At 51.1% G+C, this 20,614-nt stretch overlaps 1 protein-coding gene across 4 annotated transcripts in view; it reads right to left on the minus strand.

Annotated features, from left to right (window-relative positions):
• Positions 1-8,859: 8,859 nt before the first annotated feature.
• Positions 8,860-20,614, minus strand: part of TYW1B (tRNA-yW synthesizing protein 1 homolog B) — a 107,695-nt gene continuing 95,940 nt past the window's right edge. For all 4 annotated transcript variants that reach the window (XM_083805799.1, XM_083805800.1, XM_083805801.1 and 1 more), the window contains one exon: positions 8,860-10,015. In XM_083805799.1, the coding sequence (XP_083661925.1) occupies positions 9,794-10,015 (222 nt within the window). In that variant the 3' untranslated portion in view covers positions 8,860-9,793. The remainder of the gene's footprint in view (positions 10,016-20,614) is intronic.

Below are 20,614 nucleotides of genomic sequence, written 5' to 3' on the forward strand. Positions count from 1 at the left end.
CAGTGAGGGTTATGTCAGCAGCAGCATCCCCAAAACTCCTGGCCATAGGAAAATTGTGGGCAACAGTGGCAGGGTGGAGGCGGTGGGTGGAGGAGTTTGTGGGGGCAAAGAGACGTTCCCCTTGTCCCCCACAGCCACCCCTCTGGGGCACACGATGGCTTTAAAGTCCCCCTGCAAACAAGGGGCTTGTCCTCAGCTGGCTTTGGGAGCTGAACCAGCTGATGCTTTGGGTAGCAGGGGGGAGAGCGAATTCTGGAGTAACCCACAGCACAGCTGGCTCCATCATAGAAAAAAAAATAATAATAAAATAAAATATAAAATAAAATAAAATAAAATAAAATAAAATAAAATAAAATAAAATAAAATAAAATAAAATAAAATAAAATAAAAAACACCACCACATTTTGGGGGATATCAGCAGTTAACCACATTTTGTCAAGTGAGTGTTGACATTTGCTGACATTCTGAATATTTTCAAGGGGTTTTGTTTTGTTTTGTTGTAATGATAGGAATGACTCCTTGCAAGTTTTCTCTTTGATTTTGATCTAACCTGAAAAGTATCGTTTTGGTTCAGGAAGTTGCATTCGAAGATGCCGCCAGCTGTGGTGTGATGGGGAGCAGGGGAGCAGCTGCCCCCATTCACCCAACCCAGTGGGCCCTGAAAGGGGAGGGGGAGGCCTGAAAACACCAGATCGGCAAAGCAGATACCACCCATGAGGAAAGACCAATTCCAGGCTATCTTCCAGTCCAAACGTTTATTTTTAGGTTGTGAATGCCTTGAGGTTTCCTTCCTCATTCAAAAAAACAGATTAAGAAAAAAAAAAAGGGGGGGGGGAACACCTTTAGTTACTTTGTTTCTTTAAAAATAAAAAGGTGAAGAAAAGGGCAAGAGAAAATAAAACAACAAAAAATGTAGTAATATCTCTTGGGAGATGCAAATTTCCTGGAAAACCAGGTCTGAGCTTTACGGAGTTTGGAAGCCTGGACCCACCGCAGCTGGGGCAAGAGATCAGCCGCTGGAGATTGTTTCTGCCATAGCAAAGCCTCTTGTGCCAATAATATTGTGCCAAACAAGCAGTTTTGGGCATCTTTTCCATTGCATCCCCCCAGATTTACATGTGGTGGTCACCCATCTGTGGAAAGCAGCACGGGGAGAGCCACAGCCGGGGTATGGAACAGCATCGAGAATGCACAGCAAACTTTTGTTAAAAAATGAAGAATTAGTAAAAATAATAAAAAAGCCTGCTGCGACAGTGAAGTATTTCCAGTGCGATGCGAACAGCAGCGTCTGAGGAGGACACTTTAAATCATGGGACCAAATAAAACTGCTCCCTGCATCTGCCTCTGTGCATCACCAGGGCCCTCATGCAGCCTCCCCAGCCCAGCCCCAGCCCTGCCTGGGGCTTCCCCCGAGGAGAGGATACTGATGCCCCATGGCAGCCAGCTGCTTGCTCCTGGCAGTGGGTACCACGCCTGCAAACGCCCAAGATGCTGCCCTGCAGGATGCCCAGTGCATTGCAGAAAAGAGACCAGAATGTTTCCCCCTTAAAAATAACCCCACAGGCATCCAATATCCGAGAGAAAACTTCCACCCTCTGTGATTTGGGGTGCACGGACCCTGTACCTCTCTCCCACCCCAGAGCACCTCCAGTTTTCCTTTCCCAGTACCAACACTGCCGAGCACGTTGCGGCCACCTTCGCCTTCTGTCTGAAAGCTTTTTCCAGCACCTCCTAGGATGGGAAAGCATCCCAGCACCACCTTTGGGAGGGCCTGTGAGCAAAGCCGATGCATTGCTTACAACGTGGGGTCACTGTGCAAGTGGCAGAAGGACCTTGTCTTCCTCGGTCTTTCCAAATAACAGCAAAGAGGGGTTGTCCTAGGATGAAGGCAGAGGGCAGGATTTGTCTCAGCACAGGGGAGACAATCCGGTGTGGTGGCCCAGCTCCAGAAAGCTGAAGGATGCCCCTGGTGGGATGGAGACACGGGGATGGGGTTGGTGGGATGCAGGCACCAGGGATGGGGAAGGGGTTGGTGAGATACATAAACATGAAATTGCTCCTGCTTAATGCTCTCATGGGCCTCAGTCGTGCTGCTGCCGCCTGGATTTTGGTCACGACTGGTGTGGGCACTCCCTGAGTGCCACCTCCACCTGAAGGTCCCATCGCTGCTGGAAATGAGACCCCCCCGACACCTCCACCCCTGCTGCAGCTGGGCTTGCTGCCTGGCGTGGGATGGAGACAGAGATGGGTTTGGGGAGGAGGAGGGAAGGACGCGGTGGGCTCCCACCTGCAGGAAGGTTCCCACCTCCAGAAACCCAAGGCTTCCTTGAAATATTTCCCCAGGCTTAGTTTCCCCCCCTCCCCTTCCTCACAGCGAGCTGCTGGAGCAGCACGTGTCCTGCCGCTGGGCCCAGGCCCCTCCCACGGGGCCCGCAGCCTTCGCCAGCTCCCGACTCGATTTGCAATTGATGAAATGAAAAAGATGCCCTTCCTTCAGTTAATTCAGACGCCTTTTTCCTCGCCCCTCAAGGCACGATAGTGGCTCTAACATCGTAAATGATTTAGGATGGGAGCCAGATGAAGACAAAGCTGATGGATGACAATTGTCTGTTTGGGGGATGTTTTCCAGCTGGAGATTTTTGGAAACAAATAGATTTATCCCCTTCAAGAAACGACACGCAGCCATCACATGACTCACGCTGTGAGTCAGGGGCCAGCAGCAGCCAGGAGGGATGCCAGCCTGCGCCGCGAAGGGATGGGACGGACCAGGAGAAGGAGCTGGGACACAGGGCTCAGTGCCCGGACCCCAAAACTCAGCCACAGCCCCTCTGCTCCGGGCTTTAAGTGGTTAAAATCCATTTTGCCCAGTCTGCCTTTAGGATCAAACCTCCCGAGCCTCCAGGCTGGCTGTTGAAGCAATAAGACCCTCCTCTCTCGAAGCACATCGTGCCCTGGATTTGGGTAAATCCCCCAAAACAAAAGCAAGGTCATTCCCTTGGGAGGCTCCTGGGCCACCTGGGGGCAGCGAGGAAGATGGGGACCCCCCCCCAACCAGTGCCCTGGTGGCAGTGCAGTGGCTGCCGTCTGACTGGCACGGAAAATGGGTCAGGTCAGAACTAATCACAGCGACAGACCAGCAAAACTGCAAAAGATGGGCTGATCCTGAAATTGTGACCTCGGAGACGTCTTCCCATAACGGGATATTTTACGAATCTCTGGCAGAAAGGTAAGGACCGCGTTTAATTAGAGACCCCAGAGAGACCACCCAGAGAGTGGTGGTCAATGGCTCTGTGTCCAAGAGGAGGCCGGTGACAAATGGTGTCCCTCAGGGGTCTGCTCTTGGACTGGTGCTGTTTAATATCTTTATCAACGATATAGACAGTGGGATCGAGTGCACCCTTAGCAAGTTTCCAGACGACACCAAGCTGAGTGGTGCAGTCAATACACCAGAAGGAAGGGATGCCATCCAAAGGGACCTGGACAGGCTGGAGAAGTGGGCCCATGTGAACCTAATGAGGTTCAACAAGTCCAAGTGCAGGGTGCTGCACCTGGGCTGGGGCAATCCCACACACAAGGACAGACTGGGTGAAGAGCTCAGTGAGAGCAGCCCTGCAGAGAAGGACTTGGGGGTTTGGGGGGATGAAAAGGTCAGCATGAGCCAGCAGTGCACACTTGCAGCCCAGAAGGCCAACTGCATCCTGGGCTGCATCAACAGAGAAGTGGGCAGCAGGGGAGGGAGGTGATCGCACCCCTCTACTCTGCCCTCGTGAGCCCCCACTTGGAGTACTGCATCCAAGTCTGGAGCCCCCAGCACAAGAAGGATGCGGGGCTGTTAGAGTGGGTCCAGGGGAGGGCCACAAAGATGACAAAAGGGCTGGAGCACCTCTCCTGTGAGGAAAGGCTGAGAGAGCTGGGGGTGTTCAGCCTGAAGAAGATGAGGCTCTGGGGAGACCTTATTGCAGGCTTTCAGTACTTAAAGGGTTCTTATAAAAAGGATGGAGAAGGACTCTTTACTCGGGTAGATAATGACAGGACAAGGGGGAATGGTTTTGAACTGAAAGAGGGGAGATTTAGATTAGAGGCTAGGAGGAAATTTTTCACTCAGGGGGTGGTGAGGCACTGGCACAGGCTGCCCAGAGAGGCTGTGGCTGCCCCATCCCTGGAGGTGTTCAAGGCCAGGTTAGATGAGGCCCTGGGCAACCTGATCTGGTGGGTGGTGTCCCTGCCCATGGCAAGGGTTGGAACCAGGTGATCTTTGAGTTCCCTTTCAACCCAAGCCATTCTATGATCCCTATTTTTGCAGAGCGTGTTGAGCACATCCCATACCAACACATCTTGCTGGGGAAAACGCGCAAACCCCAGCCCACGCGAGCATCGCAGGGGGCGACGATCTGCTTTACATCTAAGAGCAGACACTTCAGGCCGGGCATGCAGCTCCTGGATGAAGAACTTCACCCCGGCAACGTCGGTGTGCCCGGAGCACCAGCTCCTCTGCCGCCTGCTGACGGGTGAAGCCCAGCAGCAATCGGCTCTGCCTGGCTGCGCCTTACACAGAGCACGTCCTGGTAACTGCGGCGATTTGTGTTAAGTTGTACAATTGAAAGCTATTCGTGTAAGAGGATTGCTTTCGGATACGTACATTGAAAGATTTGCTCTAAGCACAAGGCAATGCAAGTGTAATTGTGGGAGCGAATCCTGCCCAAATTGCTCTCTGCACGGCTTCTAGATGTTAGACAGCCCAAAAGGGACAAGCAGGCGGGATGCGGAGTCACTTAACCACCTGGCCTGGCTTTTGGGGCCATGTTTTCCCTCTAGTCTCTGAGCAGGGGAAATCACGATTTTTCTGAGACATTTCAGCACCAGCCCCCACGCAGATCCCACTGCGGTGGTGGCCTTGGTGCAGGCTCTGGGGACCTGCAGCCCTGAGCGCCCCCTGCATGGGTCACCCACCTCCTCCTCCCACCCTGGTGGTGGTGGCTCCATCAGCCCCAGCTCCACGGCACTCCAGGACAGGCCTGCCCTGGAGCCCTGGAAACGCAGAGCTCCGGAGCATTGGGACACCAGAAGGATGAGGGAGAGGGATGGAGGGAGCGTGGGGACAAAGAAGGAGGACAGAGGGAGCGTGGGGACACAGGAGGGAGAGGCCTCGCACAGCAGGAACAAGCTGTTATTTCAACTCAGCCAAATGGCCCGTGGAGAAGCAATGCATAAAGGGGACAGCAGCAATTTCCGTGTCCCAAGAGGGGCTGGGAGAAGAAACAGTGCGGATGCTGCAGCACAGAGAAGCCATGCAGACAAGGTTTTCTTTAGGGCTCCCCTAGGATTTCCAAGGGAAGGAACTGTGGGGGTTTTATGGGGCATTTTACATGAAGTGCTAATGACCACAGCAGCTGTTGAGGGCAGCAGGCGTCCGGCAGTGACACGCAGCCCCAGGGCTCCTCAGGCGCAGAAGCCGCCACCGCCAGGGCAGTGCCGGCTGCTACCAGGGCTCAGCACGGACAAGGAAGGGGTTGTGGTGACCGCTTGTGATTTATGGCTGCTTCAGCTCCCGGGGAGGTGGATGCAGGAGGGAGGCGTCTGGCCCAGGAAGGAGGACCAGGTGCAGAAGAGCTCGTGTCCGCCCAGGGGAACATGGTACATTATGGGGGACACCAAACATCCCAGCCCAACTGCGGTCGCACCCACACGCAACTGATGCCCTGGGGTTAGCTTGAGTCCCACAAAATAAACACGGCTTGCTGAAGTTGTTAAAGACCTCAGTTAACCCAAGTGACCCACAGGAGGCTGGTGGCTTGGAGACATGTCTCACAAGCTGTTCTTTCTCTCAAAAGTGGTCGGAAGGAGCTGCAGGCTGCTAAAGTGCAGCCCATGCCTGCAAAGTGGTGGGACCATATCGTCCCTCTGCTGCTTCTACCAGAGCTGACACACGTGTGTCCGGAGGATTCACTAATTTGTAACATGGATGCAGTTAAATTCTTGTGCATCTTTATTTCATATTGCATATGCAACTTCCCTTCCCCTGGCCTACGCGATGGGAAGGTACCCCCAGACCTACCATTACAAGAGGCCACATGGAGGAACGAGGATGAGCATAATGGCACAGCTGAGCAGAAAATGGGGAAGACCACTACCTAAATGGGCATGCAGGGGCTGGGGAGATGCCCTGCCACAGCTGCCTTGGCTGGCGGGCATCAAGCAGGTCTTCCAGAGCCTCAAAGAGCAGAGCTGGTGGCTGGCTGGAGTGGTCTCAGCACCTTCTAAACAGCTGTGTTCTGATAACTGCATCCCGCCCCTGGTATTTTTACTCAAACTGCATTAGTTCTGCAAAATAAGCCTAGAATACAACAATTTTTAACTTGAACATAGCCCAACACTGGGAATTTCTGAGAATTCATACTCTTCACGTGGCGACCCTGCCATCGGAAGCAGGAGTCAGAGCACAGGGCTCTCAGAAAACAGCACAGAGCATTTTGCAAAGAGCTCCTGGGCTTTCCAGTGCTGCCAACCTTCACCCTAAAGCCCAGATGCAAGTTAAATGGTGTCAAATGTGACCAAAAACAGAGGAGTGATTGAGCAGAGTATGAGAGCGCCTGCGGTGAAGCTGTGGTGGGAACGTGACAAATCATTCCCCAGCAAGGGGAAAGAAGAGCAGCCCTTCACCAGCCAGTTTCTTAAGGAAACCAAGCCCCTAAGACAAACTTCCCATGATAGTTTTGGATTTGAAAATATGATTGGCCCCTGCTCAAAGGGCTGGGCCCCTGGAATGGCACAGCAGGAGCCAGGCTGGTGGGGGCCCCCAGGTCACCCATGTCCCCTGCCTTGCCCCATTGCTCCTTCCCTGCAGCCCACCCCAGCTGGCCAGGTTTCCTGCAGGCACCAGTGCAGCTGAGCACGCCAAAACCATCTTTTGGCAGAAGGCGACAAGCAGGAGCACTCCCAGCTGAGCGTGGTGCTCAGCAGCTCCCAGGAGCGGGGCTGTAAAGGAAGCAGCACGCAGACAACCCTCAGCTAGGAAGAGTCACTAGCGGCTGAGAACAGCAGATCTCAGCAGGACCGTAGGCTGGCTCACCCAAGGGCAGCTTCAAGATGGGCCACAACACACAGAGGTTGGGGCACGGGGTCTCACCAGCCTGGCTGGGACACCTGGATCCTCCAACTGGATGCAGTCACCCAGTGCAAACACCTCACGGTCACCTGGGCTTGCTTGAGTCCTGCGTTCGGACCTGGGTGGTGCAGCGCACGCACACCAGCACGTTGTCATGCCAGGTTTCCATCATATGCAGACACAGAGATGGCTTGGAAATGTCCCATACCTGCCCAGGGCTTGCAGGTGCCACCTGTGTCCCTGTGGAAGCGTGGTGACTTCTCACTAGCTCCAACCTCCTTCCAGTGCTTTGTGAAGAAGCCACGATGGGCCTGTTGGAGCTGCCTCCCACCCACCAAGCCCTCTCCATTGCTCACAGGCACGTGGGTGCTCTCCCTTCTGCTCCCTGTGCTATCAAGGAAAAAGATATTCTGCAACACTTGTGCTTTTCATGTCCTTAAAATCCTGTTAGCATCCCCTCTCACAGAGCCTTGTACGGCTATGACACGCAAAGGTGCCCTAGGGAAAAACATTTTTTATTTTCTTTCTTTTTCAGAATCACTTTTAACGATTTAAGAAATGAGGTAATCTTAAAAACAGTCACAATCTGAGGAGCGCCCGTCGACAACGCCGTGGGCTCTGCGGATCGCAGGCTGCAAGCGCTTGTGGAGCCAGCGGCGGTGGGAGCGCTGCGAGCACCTGGAGCCCAGTGGGGATGCAGATGCTGGAGCGGGACTGCGTTCTCCTCCCACCCCCAGCTGGCACCTCTGGGTCTCCGTTCAGGCCACGTTTCTGCAGCTGGCTTGGCCAGGCCCCTCAGCTGGAGCAGTGTCAGACTTCCATCACGCAGCCGCTGGAGGAAGCGGGTCAGCTCCGCCGGCTGCCACTGCCCCAGCGGAGCAGGAGGAGAGTGCGGGGCAGCCCTCCTGCCCCCTGGGGGAAACTCTGGCAGAGCTGTGGGAGGCGGCCAGCAGGGATCAGGGATGTCTGGGGCTATTTCAGGCCTTCAGTGACTGAACACACAGCCTGACTGCAGCGGTGCTTCCCCAGTGAGGTCTGCCCTGGGTATTTTCACACCAGTCCTTCCTAACACATCAGTGAGAGCTCACACTGAGACCGCAGCCGACACGGGTATTGCATAAATAGAAAGGAACGTGAGAGCAGTGATCTTCCCAACAGCTAACAACCCATTCCCCTCTCATTTCAATGCATTTTGCCAGCCAGACCCCAGTACCTCCAAAGGGAGTGCAAGGCATGAGGGTCTCTCAGAGCAACCCCTGGGGTTGTGTCAGTGGCCCCCATGCTTGGATGTTACCACTCCAAGATAAGAAGTGGTTTCTTGACACACAAGAAATCAACTGGATTGGGTTTTCACTTACATCAGATTGGCGCCTCCATCCAAACCAGCGGTGATGCTGGGTCCTGGTTTGGGCTGGGATATAGTTAATTTTCTTCACAGCAGCTGGTATGGTGCCATATTTTGGACTTAGGAGAAAAATAATGTTGGTAACACACCAAAGTTTTAGTGCTTACACAAAGTCACATGTTTTAGCTTCTCATGCTGCCCGGCCAGCAAGAAGGCTGAGGGTGCACAAGAATCTGGGAATGGACACAGCCAGGACAGGTGACCCAAACCTGCCAAAGGGATATCCCATAACTTACGGTGTCCTGCTGAGCAATTAAGCGGGGGGAGTTGGCTGGAGGGGCCACTGCTGCTCAGGGACTGGCTGGGCATCAGTCAGCAGGCAGCAAGCAACTGCATCATGCATCACTTGTTTTGTGTATTCCTTTATTATCTTCCCTTCCTTTTCTGGCCTGTTAAACTGTCTTCACCTCAACCCATAAGTTTTACCTATTTCTGATTCTCTCCCCCATCCCACTGTGGAGAACGAGCAAACGGCTGCATGGTGCTGAGCTGCCTGCTGGCTTAAACCACAACGGGCTGGAGAATTGCACAGGTGGAGCAAAGGCATCCTTCCATGAGCCCAGCGTGGCTTTGAGGGATCATGTGCTGGTTAAGGCTGCTGGGAGACTGGAGTAAAACAGCTTGGAAAGTACACATTGCCAAAACCATGAAGCTGGAAAACATTTGGACAGATATCAGAAGTTGCACACGACATTACCAGGGGTGCTGTTACTTACACCACCCCCAGTAAGCTGAACCTTGGGCATCAGACAGGGTCTCTCAGCAGATGGCAGGTGTTCAAAACACATAAAGGTACAGTTGTTGGTACAATGAGGCCTTCAGCAGGGATTTTAGATCTGCTTGCAGTCACGCCTGCACAGATCCAGCCAGCCAGCAGTGACTAAATTCCCTTCACACTTATCCTTATGGACACTGCACGTTTTGTAGCTGAGCTGGGTGCACCCCCCGGGCTCCCTTATGACTCGGCACTGAAGTAAAATCAATGCTTGCTCCCTGCACCCGATCAGCCGCAGAGATCACGAACACGGCCTCCCCGATGGCACTGCCAACGGCGATACATTGCTCACACTTAGCATTTGTACAAGATAAAAAGCGTTATAAATACTTCCATCCAAGAAGCCCTAAAAACAGGAGGGAAGGGTTAAACAAAGACTTTACCATCCTTCTCAATACCCAACTTCAGAAAGTCTACGTGAACAGATTTGATATGGGTGTTAGTCTGGAAATGAAGACCAAAGCTCATCCATCAGCCAGCCTGCAGATCGGCGAGCCCCATCCTAACGTCAGCACCCGGAGATGTCTTTTGCTTTGTTCTTCCGCTGGTATCTTACGTCCAGGGGATCAAAGCCCCGTTGGCTGGACCCAAACAGCGCCCAGCGAGGAGTCCTGGCTGTGTAGTCTGCTGCTGTGAACGTCTTCGATCCGCCGCTCCTCTCGTGCTCTCGTACCAGCTCCTGGAAGCGCTCGTAGTTGATCCAGGTGCACCACTCGCCGTCAACCTTGAACTGTGAAATAAGAGAGACGTGTTACTGTGCTGCAGAGCAGGGAGTACCACCATGGCAGTGATTCATGGTGGGACAAGCTGCTGAAGCTGGGTGCGTATTAAATTGGTTTCCTAGCTGTAGTTTTTTTCCTTTTTTTTTTTTTGTGGGGCAGGTGGATTTTTTATTTTTTTTTTCCAAATTTCTGGCCCCATTAAGGTCCAAGGTGAAGTCATCCAGAAGTTAACTTCCTTAAGAGGAAAAGGAAATCCTTCAGGCAGACAAATACCAGGAGCTCACTGTTTCTGAGCTACATTTCATCCAGGAGGTCTGACAAAGCAAACGCAGAAACAGGATGGCCACTTCTCTTACAGCTGTAGTCATTTAGCAGAGCTGTCTACCAGCAGATAAGCTTCATGAAGATTTGACTGTTTGGTGCCTTGCCCGATCCTTTGAAGTACCAGATCCTAACATTGTTTCAGCCCCACTTTGTATCCCAAAGCCCGGTTCTCAGGTGCAATTGCACTTGCCAGTGCACTGTCGTTTAGACCTTAGACACCTTGATTTGGGGAACTGGAGGAGTCCTGGAGACAATGTATAAATTTGAGCCCAATACCCAGGGGTCCCTTGATGAAGGGCAGGGGGGCTGTGTTTGGGAGTGGGGAAAGATAAAAAGGTTTAATGACACGGATCCTCTTTCCATACACGAATTTTAAGAATTCCTTACTTTGACAAGTTGAAGCTGCGTTTGTCTCACAGACCTGCTCTGCTAATTTAGCAGCAGCCTTGACTGAATCCTCAATCAGGATTTGTCTGAGCTGAGAGCTTATCCAAAGAAAGAGGGAAAACATACTGGCTCCCTGATTTTTTAAAAACCTGATAGTTATGCATTTAAATGGCATTTGACTTTCTGCCCAAGAGCTAAAAGCTTTTTTGGTTGGAAAAACTGCTGATACCTGCAAAATTTTGAATCAAATATTGCCAATGTTAATCTCTTGCTGCCTGTGTAATTGCAGCAAATTGTTGCAGGAGGAGTCCTTCCCCCAGAGCAGAGATGTGTGACTGCAGAGCCAGAACAGCCGGGAAGAAGTCTCACTGTAAATACACTCGCCCAAGGCTCATTCTTCATATGCTAACGTTTAAACAAGGCAACACGTCCTTTCCCATGTGAGTGGCTGCAAATAAAGCAACAGCAGAGGAGGCAACGCATCGCTAGGAAAGCAGACAGGTCCCCGACAGACCCAGCCTCAGGAGAGCTGAGCTTCCCTCCCGATGGGAGGTGCTAGATGACTTTGGCCAAGTCACCCAGCTCCCATCCCTCCGGTGCAGTCCTAACTACCAAGACTCAAACCTTACTGGCACGAAGAGCATCCCAGAGCAAGTTTGTGCAGTCCCGCTCGCAGCCTTTCCCAGCACAGCAGCAGCTGGGAGTGCTGCAGGCAGGCGGTGGTGCTCTGCGGCCAGCACAGACCCGGCGCTTGGACCTGTTCTGCCCGTGGCACTCCTCTGCGCCTTCTCTTTGCTCTCCCATCCCTCTCTTTCCATCCCCAGTGCCTGTCTGGAAACATCATATGCCAAAAGCCAGAGGCTGCAGGGAAGACACGAACAAGTTCAGACCGTGCATCAGAGCCCTCCCCAGATTTGTTTCACTACTGAGATTCATCAATAAATTCTCACACGAACTAAGGGCAAAAAATTCTACAGGATCCAGCCACATGGCCTGTAACACACACAGCATGAGGCAGAGCTGCTTAGCACACAGCAAGTTGCTGAGCTTATTCCCATGACGTGTTCAGAGCTCCTTACTCGTCAGATGGGTCCCTAGATAGACTTGAGGCCAACTAGGAGAAACCTTCTACATAAAGAATAAAGCCACAGCTGAGACTTGGAACCAGCTGAAGAGGTAATTCTGTAAAGCCCGTTTCCTTGAAAACCCATGGGATGCTCTTGTCTCAGGAGGGAAGGGGGAGCTTGCAGAGAATCCTTAACCCTGCAGCCAAGAGAGGCTGAGCAAGAGCCAAAGCCACGGGAGGTGCTCGTGCCACCAGGGGCGGCTGACACAAGGCTATGGGCTGCAGCTGCCATCCCCAGCCCAAACCCTGGCGTAGATATGGGCCTCTCCGGAGTCTTAGGGCTAGAAATAGCATGATGGCAGCATACTACGACCAGCAGAAGACACCGAGAACTATTTCTAGAACCAGCCCCGCTTAGATCAGTGATCTACCATGCCAGCCCGTGGTGCCCCAGCTGCACGCACCCCAGTTTAACGGGGCACACGTGGGCAAACCCACACCGTGCTGTGAAGGGGCTGGCGTCAGCGGTGCTGGTGTCATCCCTCCCAGCAGAACAGCACCACTGCCCGCCTGGGGGTAAAAGCTGTCTTGCACAGGGATGAAAGTCTGACATGAGCTTCTGGGACACAATTATATGGCTTCTCCTTTCAAAGCAAACTATTTTCTTCATGCCCTGCCATGGCTGTATCTCACTGTGTTATCAGTTCTTCTGTGGAGACGGTGACCTTCAACAAGACCAACAGCAGGAGATAAAACCCAGAACCTCCCACCCACACCAGTCTCTGTGGGGTGATTTTGGCCACACGTTACAGAGCGCTCCTGCAAGCAGACCGTGCTGTTAGCAGCTCTGACGGCTCCAACAGACACGAGCCCCCATGTTTCCCAAACCAGAAGCACCCCGTTAAGCACAAACAGGCGGAGCATCGGGGTTTCGTGACCCACAATTTGACAGCAGACAGCACTGAGGAACATAGCACTGGGTGCTGCCTCTGCACGAGCAAACCTCGAGCAGCACCAAAGCTCTGCCTTTCCCCAGAGCCCCGGCAGGCAGCACAAACTCCTGAGGCTCCCGGAGGACAAGTACAGCAGAAGCAGGGAGGACACAGCTCGCAGGTGGCCCAAGTGCAGCGGGCTCGGACCCGCAGCCTCTGGGCTGTGCTTCTGAGCGAGGTGAGGCTTGGAGAGGTGGCTTGGTCAGTGGCAGAAGGGGATATTTGCCCCCTCCTCATCCCCTTACAGTAAAGCCCTACACGTGCTCTCCTGAGGACAAAATGATGGAGCTCTGGTTTCACCGGATCGCACCAAACCCGTGGCTACGTGAGCCACAGCCGGTCCCACCAGCTCCCGGAGGCGGCAGCCCCCAGCCAACCCCCCAGGCTTGCACAATCACTCGCACTGCTCCACAGGTGTCCTGAATGTCGGCTGGGGCACCCAGGGGAGATTCTAAGCCATTTAATTTGGACTCGATATACAAACGTGCAGCTCCTGACACAGCAGAGCTACCGACGCTGCAAACCGCCTGCTGCAGACCTGCGCAACAAGAGCTCCCGCAAGAGCGGCCGGATGAAGGCTGCCTGGGGTTTGTTACAAAAGCAGATTAAATACTATTAAATATTTGTGGGGCTGCAAAACAACAGCAATAAAAAACAAAGAGATGGGAACCATCCTTTATTCTTGTCATGGAAACCAATTACTTCTGCTAAGGAATAAAAACCAGACTAACGTGGGGTAGGGGAGAAGAGCCTCAATTGCCCAGGATTTACAGATCGAGTTTTAACAATTTTATGATTATTTCACAGATAATGGAAGATTTAAGACTCAGAACAGTTTCACAACATCCATACAACAGGTGAACCAATGATAGGCATCAGTGTTATTTCAAGCTAATGCAGTTGGATGTTTTATCGAATTTTTCACTACCCAGTTAAGTCTTTTAAGGTGATAAAGACATGGCAAAAGACAAACGGCTGAAACCCTCCCCTCGTTTTCAAGTTAGCATCATAAAAAAAGAGCAATAAAGCTCCTTCAGTGGCTCTGAGGCCAGGCTGTGCTGTCTGGAAAGGCAAACTCAGCGCCTCCCGAGGGCTTTGCTCAACAGCAAGGTGATGCTGGGGCCAACGCTCGCTTTCCCCCAGGGAGCTCTTGTCCCCGGGTCCCCAGGCTCCCACCGCTGCTTGCTCCGGTCAGAAGCCGAACTGGTGCCCAGCTCTGCAAAACCCTATTTCTGCAGATCCTACAGCTCGTGCAAGGAGCCCCATAAGGAACTCATAATGGCCCTCGAGTCAAGAGAAACCTGGAAGCACACATTCCGAGCTCAAGGATCAGGTGGCTGCGACCACCCTCAGCATCACCTCCCTGCCCCTACAACAGCTGCTTACAGCTCTGCAGGTTTTTGGTTCAAAGTTATTTTAAAGCACGACAGCAAGGCCCTGTGCACGGGGCAGAGCTGCAGCACCGTGGATACGAATGGGAAATTCCTTTAAATCAGCTTTTGCAGTATGTTTAGAGCTGTTTATTCTGTACGGAGAGGAGCTGCTTGCTGCAGAAACCTATCAACATACACGAAGGAGAAGAACCACACTACATATTTCTCTCCTTACCAACCTATTTGCATAAACAATTTTGGAGGATAAAAATTTATGCATGTATTGAGGACGATATAGTAGCACAATTTACTACATTGGCCCAGACACGCATAATTGCCAAGAAATAAACACGGGGTTTATACAGAGGGATAAAATATAGAAGAGAGGCAGAAATGGTGACACATGAAATGCCAATGCTGAAAAATGGAAGCCAGCCAAAACCCAATTAGTTTGTCCTAACAAGGATAATGCTATATTCTCCTCAGAGGAAAACATGCTAGAAGGAGAAGGCTCCTCTTTGCCCATCGACGCTGGTTGGTCTCTGCAGAAAAGCGTGCATTTCCCGGACAGGACGACATAGCACGGGCAGAACAGGACAAACCAGGGCATGCAGCCCACGGGGCCACAAGGCAGCCTTGCCCCATTGCATCCCATGAGGCTGATGCAGGGCAGAAGGAGAAAGCAGGGCGTGGGGGCTCGCAACCAGCTCTTCTTCAGTGACTTGGGGACGTGTGGATAAATGCACAGGTTTAGTAGTCTGGCAGATGAAGTCTTCCCCAGGCACATGCAGTACTTATCAGTTAAATACAGCAGCTGTATATGCAGTCTTAAAAACCACGCAAAAATCAATCGGTAGCAAGGAGGGAAACGGGGCGCGTTCAGCAGCATGGATGCGGCGTCAGACAGCGGGGAGCAGTCTGGATGTGCAGGGAGGTCACGCCAGTCCCCTAACAGTTTTTCTAATTGCAATCCCCAGCATTTTGAAACACGGGTTTTGGCCAGTGCTTTAGTCAGCGCTTACTTGGTTTGCACAGAGCATGAGACATTAAAGAGCATTTTGCAAGAGCAAGTCTCGGCAGCTGAGCTTTCGTAAGGCCAGCAGCTCGGATGCTTCCCTTCCCTCGCCTGCACTTTTATGTCCCATCCCAAAAACCACATCAAACCCAGCTGCTGGCTCTGCTCTTACACATTCAGAAGCGATGAGGTCTTCCCTCGCCTTCTCTCAAAACCCTGCCGAGTGACACAAGCTGACAGCTTACACGCGGGCTCTGTGTCGCCAGGACAAAGCAGCTGCTGCTGGCTCTAGCGACCCAGTGCTGCGGGGTGCTTCGGTGCCGCAGGCAGGGTTTAGGAAGGGCTGCGCTTTCCAAAAAAACCACAGTTTTTTGTCGTTGTTTTTATGGGAAGTAATGCATTCAGAGCCTGCAGCATTTCACTCCCTGCACTGTCAGAGCATTTAAAAGCAGAGAGATTAAAACCCAGTACTACTACCCTCCATTTACACTCTTTGAGAATAAAGCTTATCTTTGGAAAAGCAATCAGGTATCCTCAGTCCGTTTGTCAGCACCTTCCCTTGAAATGCTTTCTTTGCTGAGCCTAAATATATTCTTTTACTAATAAGGAAAAAATATTGTTCTGGGGAAAGGGAACGGGGCTTTGCACTTTGGCACTTAAGGTAGTTTTTTGGTTTGTTTTTAAATTCCATGTTTCTGTACTTATATTCTTGAAACTTAAAAATATGCCTGTGTGTTTTCGAGTACCTGCGCAGCTTCCTGCCAGCAGTGCAGACTGCATTTCAGACCAGGTGAGCCCACAGCCCATGGGGTCACCGAAGACCACCTGCTTCACACTAGACGGTTTACATTACGAGCATTTTGAGACAAAAGTGCATAGCAGAAACACTCCTCTCCTTAGCTCCCCTGGCAGCAGCTGGAACAACTCAGGAGCATCACCACACTGCAAATTTCATCGATCTGCAATGTTATCTGACTAAGAATACAAAAATAAACCTGTCTACAAGCAGCTGTACAGCAGTGCAGAAGTTAACACCCACCATCCATTTTCCTCTTGCATTTGCATTGACACCAGAGACTTGGGGCCAGTCCCAGACTCCAGGTGTGCTGCAGCACATCAGTCCTAAAGAAACAGCACGAGCCTTGCAGAGAACCTGTCTGTGAACCAGATTTGGTGGGGTAGGCGCACATCTGGATTTTCTATAATGGACAGAAGTCGTGAGCTGTCTAGACGGTGCAGCTGGGCTCTTGCAGTCAGAAGGAATTTAAACATCGCAGCCCCAGAGGCAGCGCGCGAGGCTGAGATGGGTCCATTCCTCCTGCTGCCACCATGGCTGGCTTTGCAAGCCCGCCTCACCTTTATGATTCCCTTTGTGAGAAATACAATCGCATCTTCCAACTCCATTTTACTTCTCAAGGTTGCACAGTTCTGAAATGTTTAAGAACTCTGGGACCTGAAATAGATGTCTGAGTGCAGGGTAATGCCACATGAAATGTGCTGCTCAGGAATTATTTACCGCTTCGGATTTGCAATAAGGTTGCTTTCAGCTACTGGCTTTGTATTGCCGCTCCCCATGTCTGCGCCCAGAAAAATGTCTGACACCAGGAAGGCAGCTGGAAAATGACTCTGAAGGTCTCAGTCCCGAGCGCCTTACTTTAAAACCGATGCAGCCAATCATTTCAGTAAGCAACTCCTGCACACAAGGCATTATTAATTAGACCACATATAATGAGAGACAAAACTTGTACTGTGCAACTGCAGTGACTTTTTGGCACCTGTCAGTACAAAGAACTCTGACAGTACTCCTTAAAGTCAAACAAATAATTCATTATATTATTACACGCAGTTTCTCATCTAATTATGGCTCACAATTATTTAAGGCTCCCTTTATTCAACAGTGAAAGTGGCTGAGCTGGAGTCATTCAGGGGAAAAAAGAAGAAATACTGTAGATAAATTAATCTTAACAGGGTCACACAGCTTGTTAAAAGCTAAAAACCTTTTATTTTTATTTATCAATTGTAACCTCAGGCTTTGCATGGAAGAAGTAAAGATTAAACTAGTTAAGTAACAAACATGTGGAACAGAAGGTTATAACCAACCCATTCTTTGCAAGCAGCCATGCTGAAGTAGATGAAACACCTCTCAGAGCTGGCAACTACAGTGCCTGGAAATGGGGTTTGCTATCACGTTTCCTGAGAGCAGCGAAACAAAAAGGCAACACCAAACCAAGGCAAAAGCGACCTGGCCTTGTGCTGCTGGGCCGGTACTGCAGTGCCTGGTGCTCGTGGGATCGTTCATCTGCCACTCGTCAGTTTCTATTTATTACATCTAATCTTGCATGAATTAGTCTAAAGAAAAGATTCATTATTGCAGATTTTTTTTTTTAATCTGGACCCACTGCAAAGATGAACAACTCATCTGCCAATTAAACCAGGGCTACATCCAGACTGTTTTAATTCCGATGGATGAAAAATTGATTACCTTAGCATAACTGATCTTCTTTTAATAACTACCAGATCAAGCACAGCAGAGCCACCTTCCTATTTGGAAGGAGACAGAGGGGGGGGGAAAAAAAAAAAAAGCAACTTAAAACCCATAAGACCTCCTGCTCACACCTGCAATCAGGCTGTACTTTGGCTACTGAGACACTTTGTCCCGAGACAGGGAGGAGCCCCAGCTCAGGGATGTGGCATCTTTCGTGACCTTCTGACATGAAGCAGCAAGCCAAGTCCCTTTTCCCCGTGTACTGCACCAGTCACAGCCGTGGGGTAATGCTGATTTAACAGCTGAGGATAGCAAGAGGCCAGGGTCCAAGTTCTGGATCTGGGATGCAGGATCACAGGGACAGCTCACGCTCTCCAAATGATTTGCGAGGCAGGAAGGAAACAGATGTGACGGACTATTTTTCTGTCATATAACCCTTGTTAGTCAATCTGCAGCTGGTAGTTAAGTGCTTCCTTCTCCTCCCTAAATATAGATGAAATGCTCAGCATGGAGCAACTTCACTGTCCTTCACCCAAACTCTCAAGCCTCCTACAAGCACAGCCAGGGCGCGTGTGAAGTCCTCGTGTCCCACCAGAGCCCCATGGGACAGACACGGGTGATGCTGGAAAGCCTGGTGGGAACAAAAAGAAGGCTGATTTCACCTCTGGTGGGAAGATCTCTTGGTTGATGGAGAGCGATGAGCACCACAGACCACGTTGCCATCTCCCCCCAGTTTATTTCAATTGCAGCTACCACCCATGACATCTGCTGTGGTGGCACACTGTGCACCCTCAGCACCACATCTTGGATATGGGAAGTCTAATCCCCATCTCTTCCAGGAGAGGACAGCGAGGAGAGTCCTTCCTCTGACAGCATGTCTCCCTTATCACACCGCTTGTACCCTCGATGGAAGGACACCAGCAGTGTCCTCCACCAGCACGGGGTAGCTCAGGGAATACCCTCCTGCAGGGCCTCCAAGAAGAACAAAAGCAAAATCTTCCCCATCGAGTGGTCGCAGAGACCTTCCCAAAAGTGGCTGCCTTGGCTCGTGCTGCAGCTGCTCGGTGCCAGTGGGCACGCTGTGCCTGCTGCGACCCTGCTGCGCCAGAGGAGCCAGCCAGAAGCACCAGGGAAAGAAAATACTCCACTGGTGAGACGAGGGAGCTCTGCGGCAAAATCTCTGCATCTGGACCAAGCAGCCCTAGAGGATCTTGCATCCAGGGTACGGACCTGAATCTGATTGCAGAAGTCAGGCAAATGTGTTTATTGGCACAAAAGAGGATGCTGACAGCAACTTCTCTGAGCTTGCTGGCCATTCACCTCACCCTGTTAACGGACACCTCCACTCAGGGTAAAAAAGTGTTCCTTGTGCTAAGGCATGGCTCACTGACATGGAAATCAACCCCAGCACCACGGGGGATGCAGGGATGCTCACACACACACAGACCTGCTAAGGACCAGACTGAGCAGCAGCACTGGGTGCAGACTGTGCTAACAAGAAACTCGGGGCTGGAAAGCAACTGGGAGAACATGGCTGGAAACCAACTCCCTTGCAAAAGCGAGTCAGATATTTAAACGAACATAAGGGGAGGTAATTGGCAGGCAAGCGCTTCGATACAAGGAAGCGGGTGGTAAACACATGCATAAAGCAAATTCAGCAAAGTGGGGCAGAGGGTTTCATTTGAGAAATTATTGAAATGCTAACTTTCATTCAAAAAAATGTTTGCTGCAAGGCAACTGGAGCACATTCCCTCTCCTTAGGTGCTCGTTGTGGTTGTCTCAAGGAGACGTTTATTGTTACCATGCAGGAAAGCCCGCTGCCGGAGGTCTCACTCTGGAAAAGGTTATACATATTAATGGTTGTATTATAAAGTCACCGCTGTCTCAATATCTCAGCCAATTAGTTCAAAAGCACTAACAAATTAGGTTTTTGTACTGTGGCCTTTATAGAATTTGGTACAAAGCAATACAATTACTGAAGGATTTAGCACCACTGCTGAAGAACCAAAGCGGACGCAGCCAGGACGCAGCGGGCCGGAGGTCAGCGTGCTGGGGCACACAGAGAAGATGGCTCTGAGGAATCCCACAGCCACGGGAACCCGGATCCAGATGGACCCTGCACCCAAGCCCAGCTGCCCTCTGGCTCCGGGGGGCTCGTACTGATACCCAGCTGACCTCAAAGCGTGGGAACACCTGCAGCTAGTGGTTCCTCAGCTCACTGCGAGGGCAGTGCAGGTGCTCCCTGCATTATTTTTTTTTTAGGGCTCTGTGAAGGGTAACTGGAAAGCAAACACTTCACACTAAGGCTTAAGCTCATGCAGCCTTTGCAGCTGCTATTGCACAGTGCAGAGCTGCCAGGTCCAGAGCTCCCCGAGGTAAGCAGCAGTCCTCTCGCTTCCCTAGCTTCACTGAGGCCTGAAGGCTTTCACTAGCCTCTTATTTTTAGTTGTAGAAAGACACACAGACACCATGAGCATACTTCTGGTCAACGGAATTAAAAAAAAAAAACATGTGTGCATGCACATGTGTGGGGGAAGAGACTTCAAAGACTAACAGCAGATTTTCGAGACACTGAAGTACCCCTAAAATGCAACAGCTTCTATAACCTCCTCTTGATTTCCTGAAACAAGAAAATACCACTAGACAAACTGCAGCTTCCTCTACCTAAAAAACCCTTTTGTACCTAAATCCCTGGCCTTAAAATACTTCAGAGCTCAAATCCTAAACTATTATTCATCAAGTGAGCAGGTGCCTATCAATGTCTCTTCTTAAGTCAAGGAGCAGAGACTATAATCAAGGTGCAATACTTCTGACGTGTCCAGACTCTTCAGTAGAGGCTGGCACTTCAATACTAGGGTTTAAAATTATTAGTATTCGTATTGTTTGAAAACCTCAAAACTCAGACCTAGCAGAGCCCAAAGAACAAAATCACATTTTAAAATTATTTTTATTACCTACTTCCTGC

The sequence above is a fragment of the Anser anser genome, assembly GCF_964211835.1.
Source record: "Anser anser genome assembly, chromosome: 20".
In the NCBI taxonomy this organism is placed as follows: Eukaryota; Metazoa; Chordata; class Aves; order Anseriformes; family Anatidae; genus Anser; species Anser anser.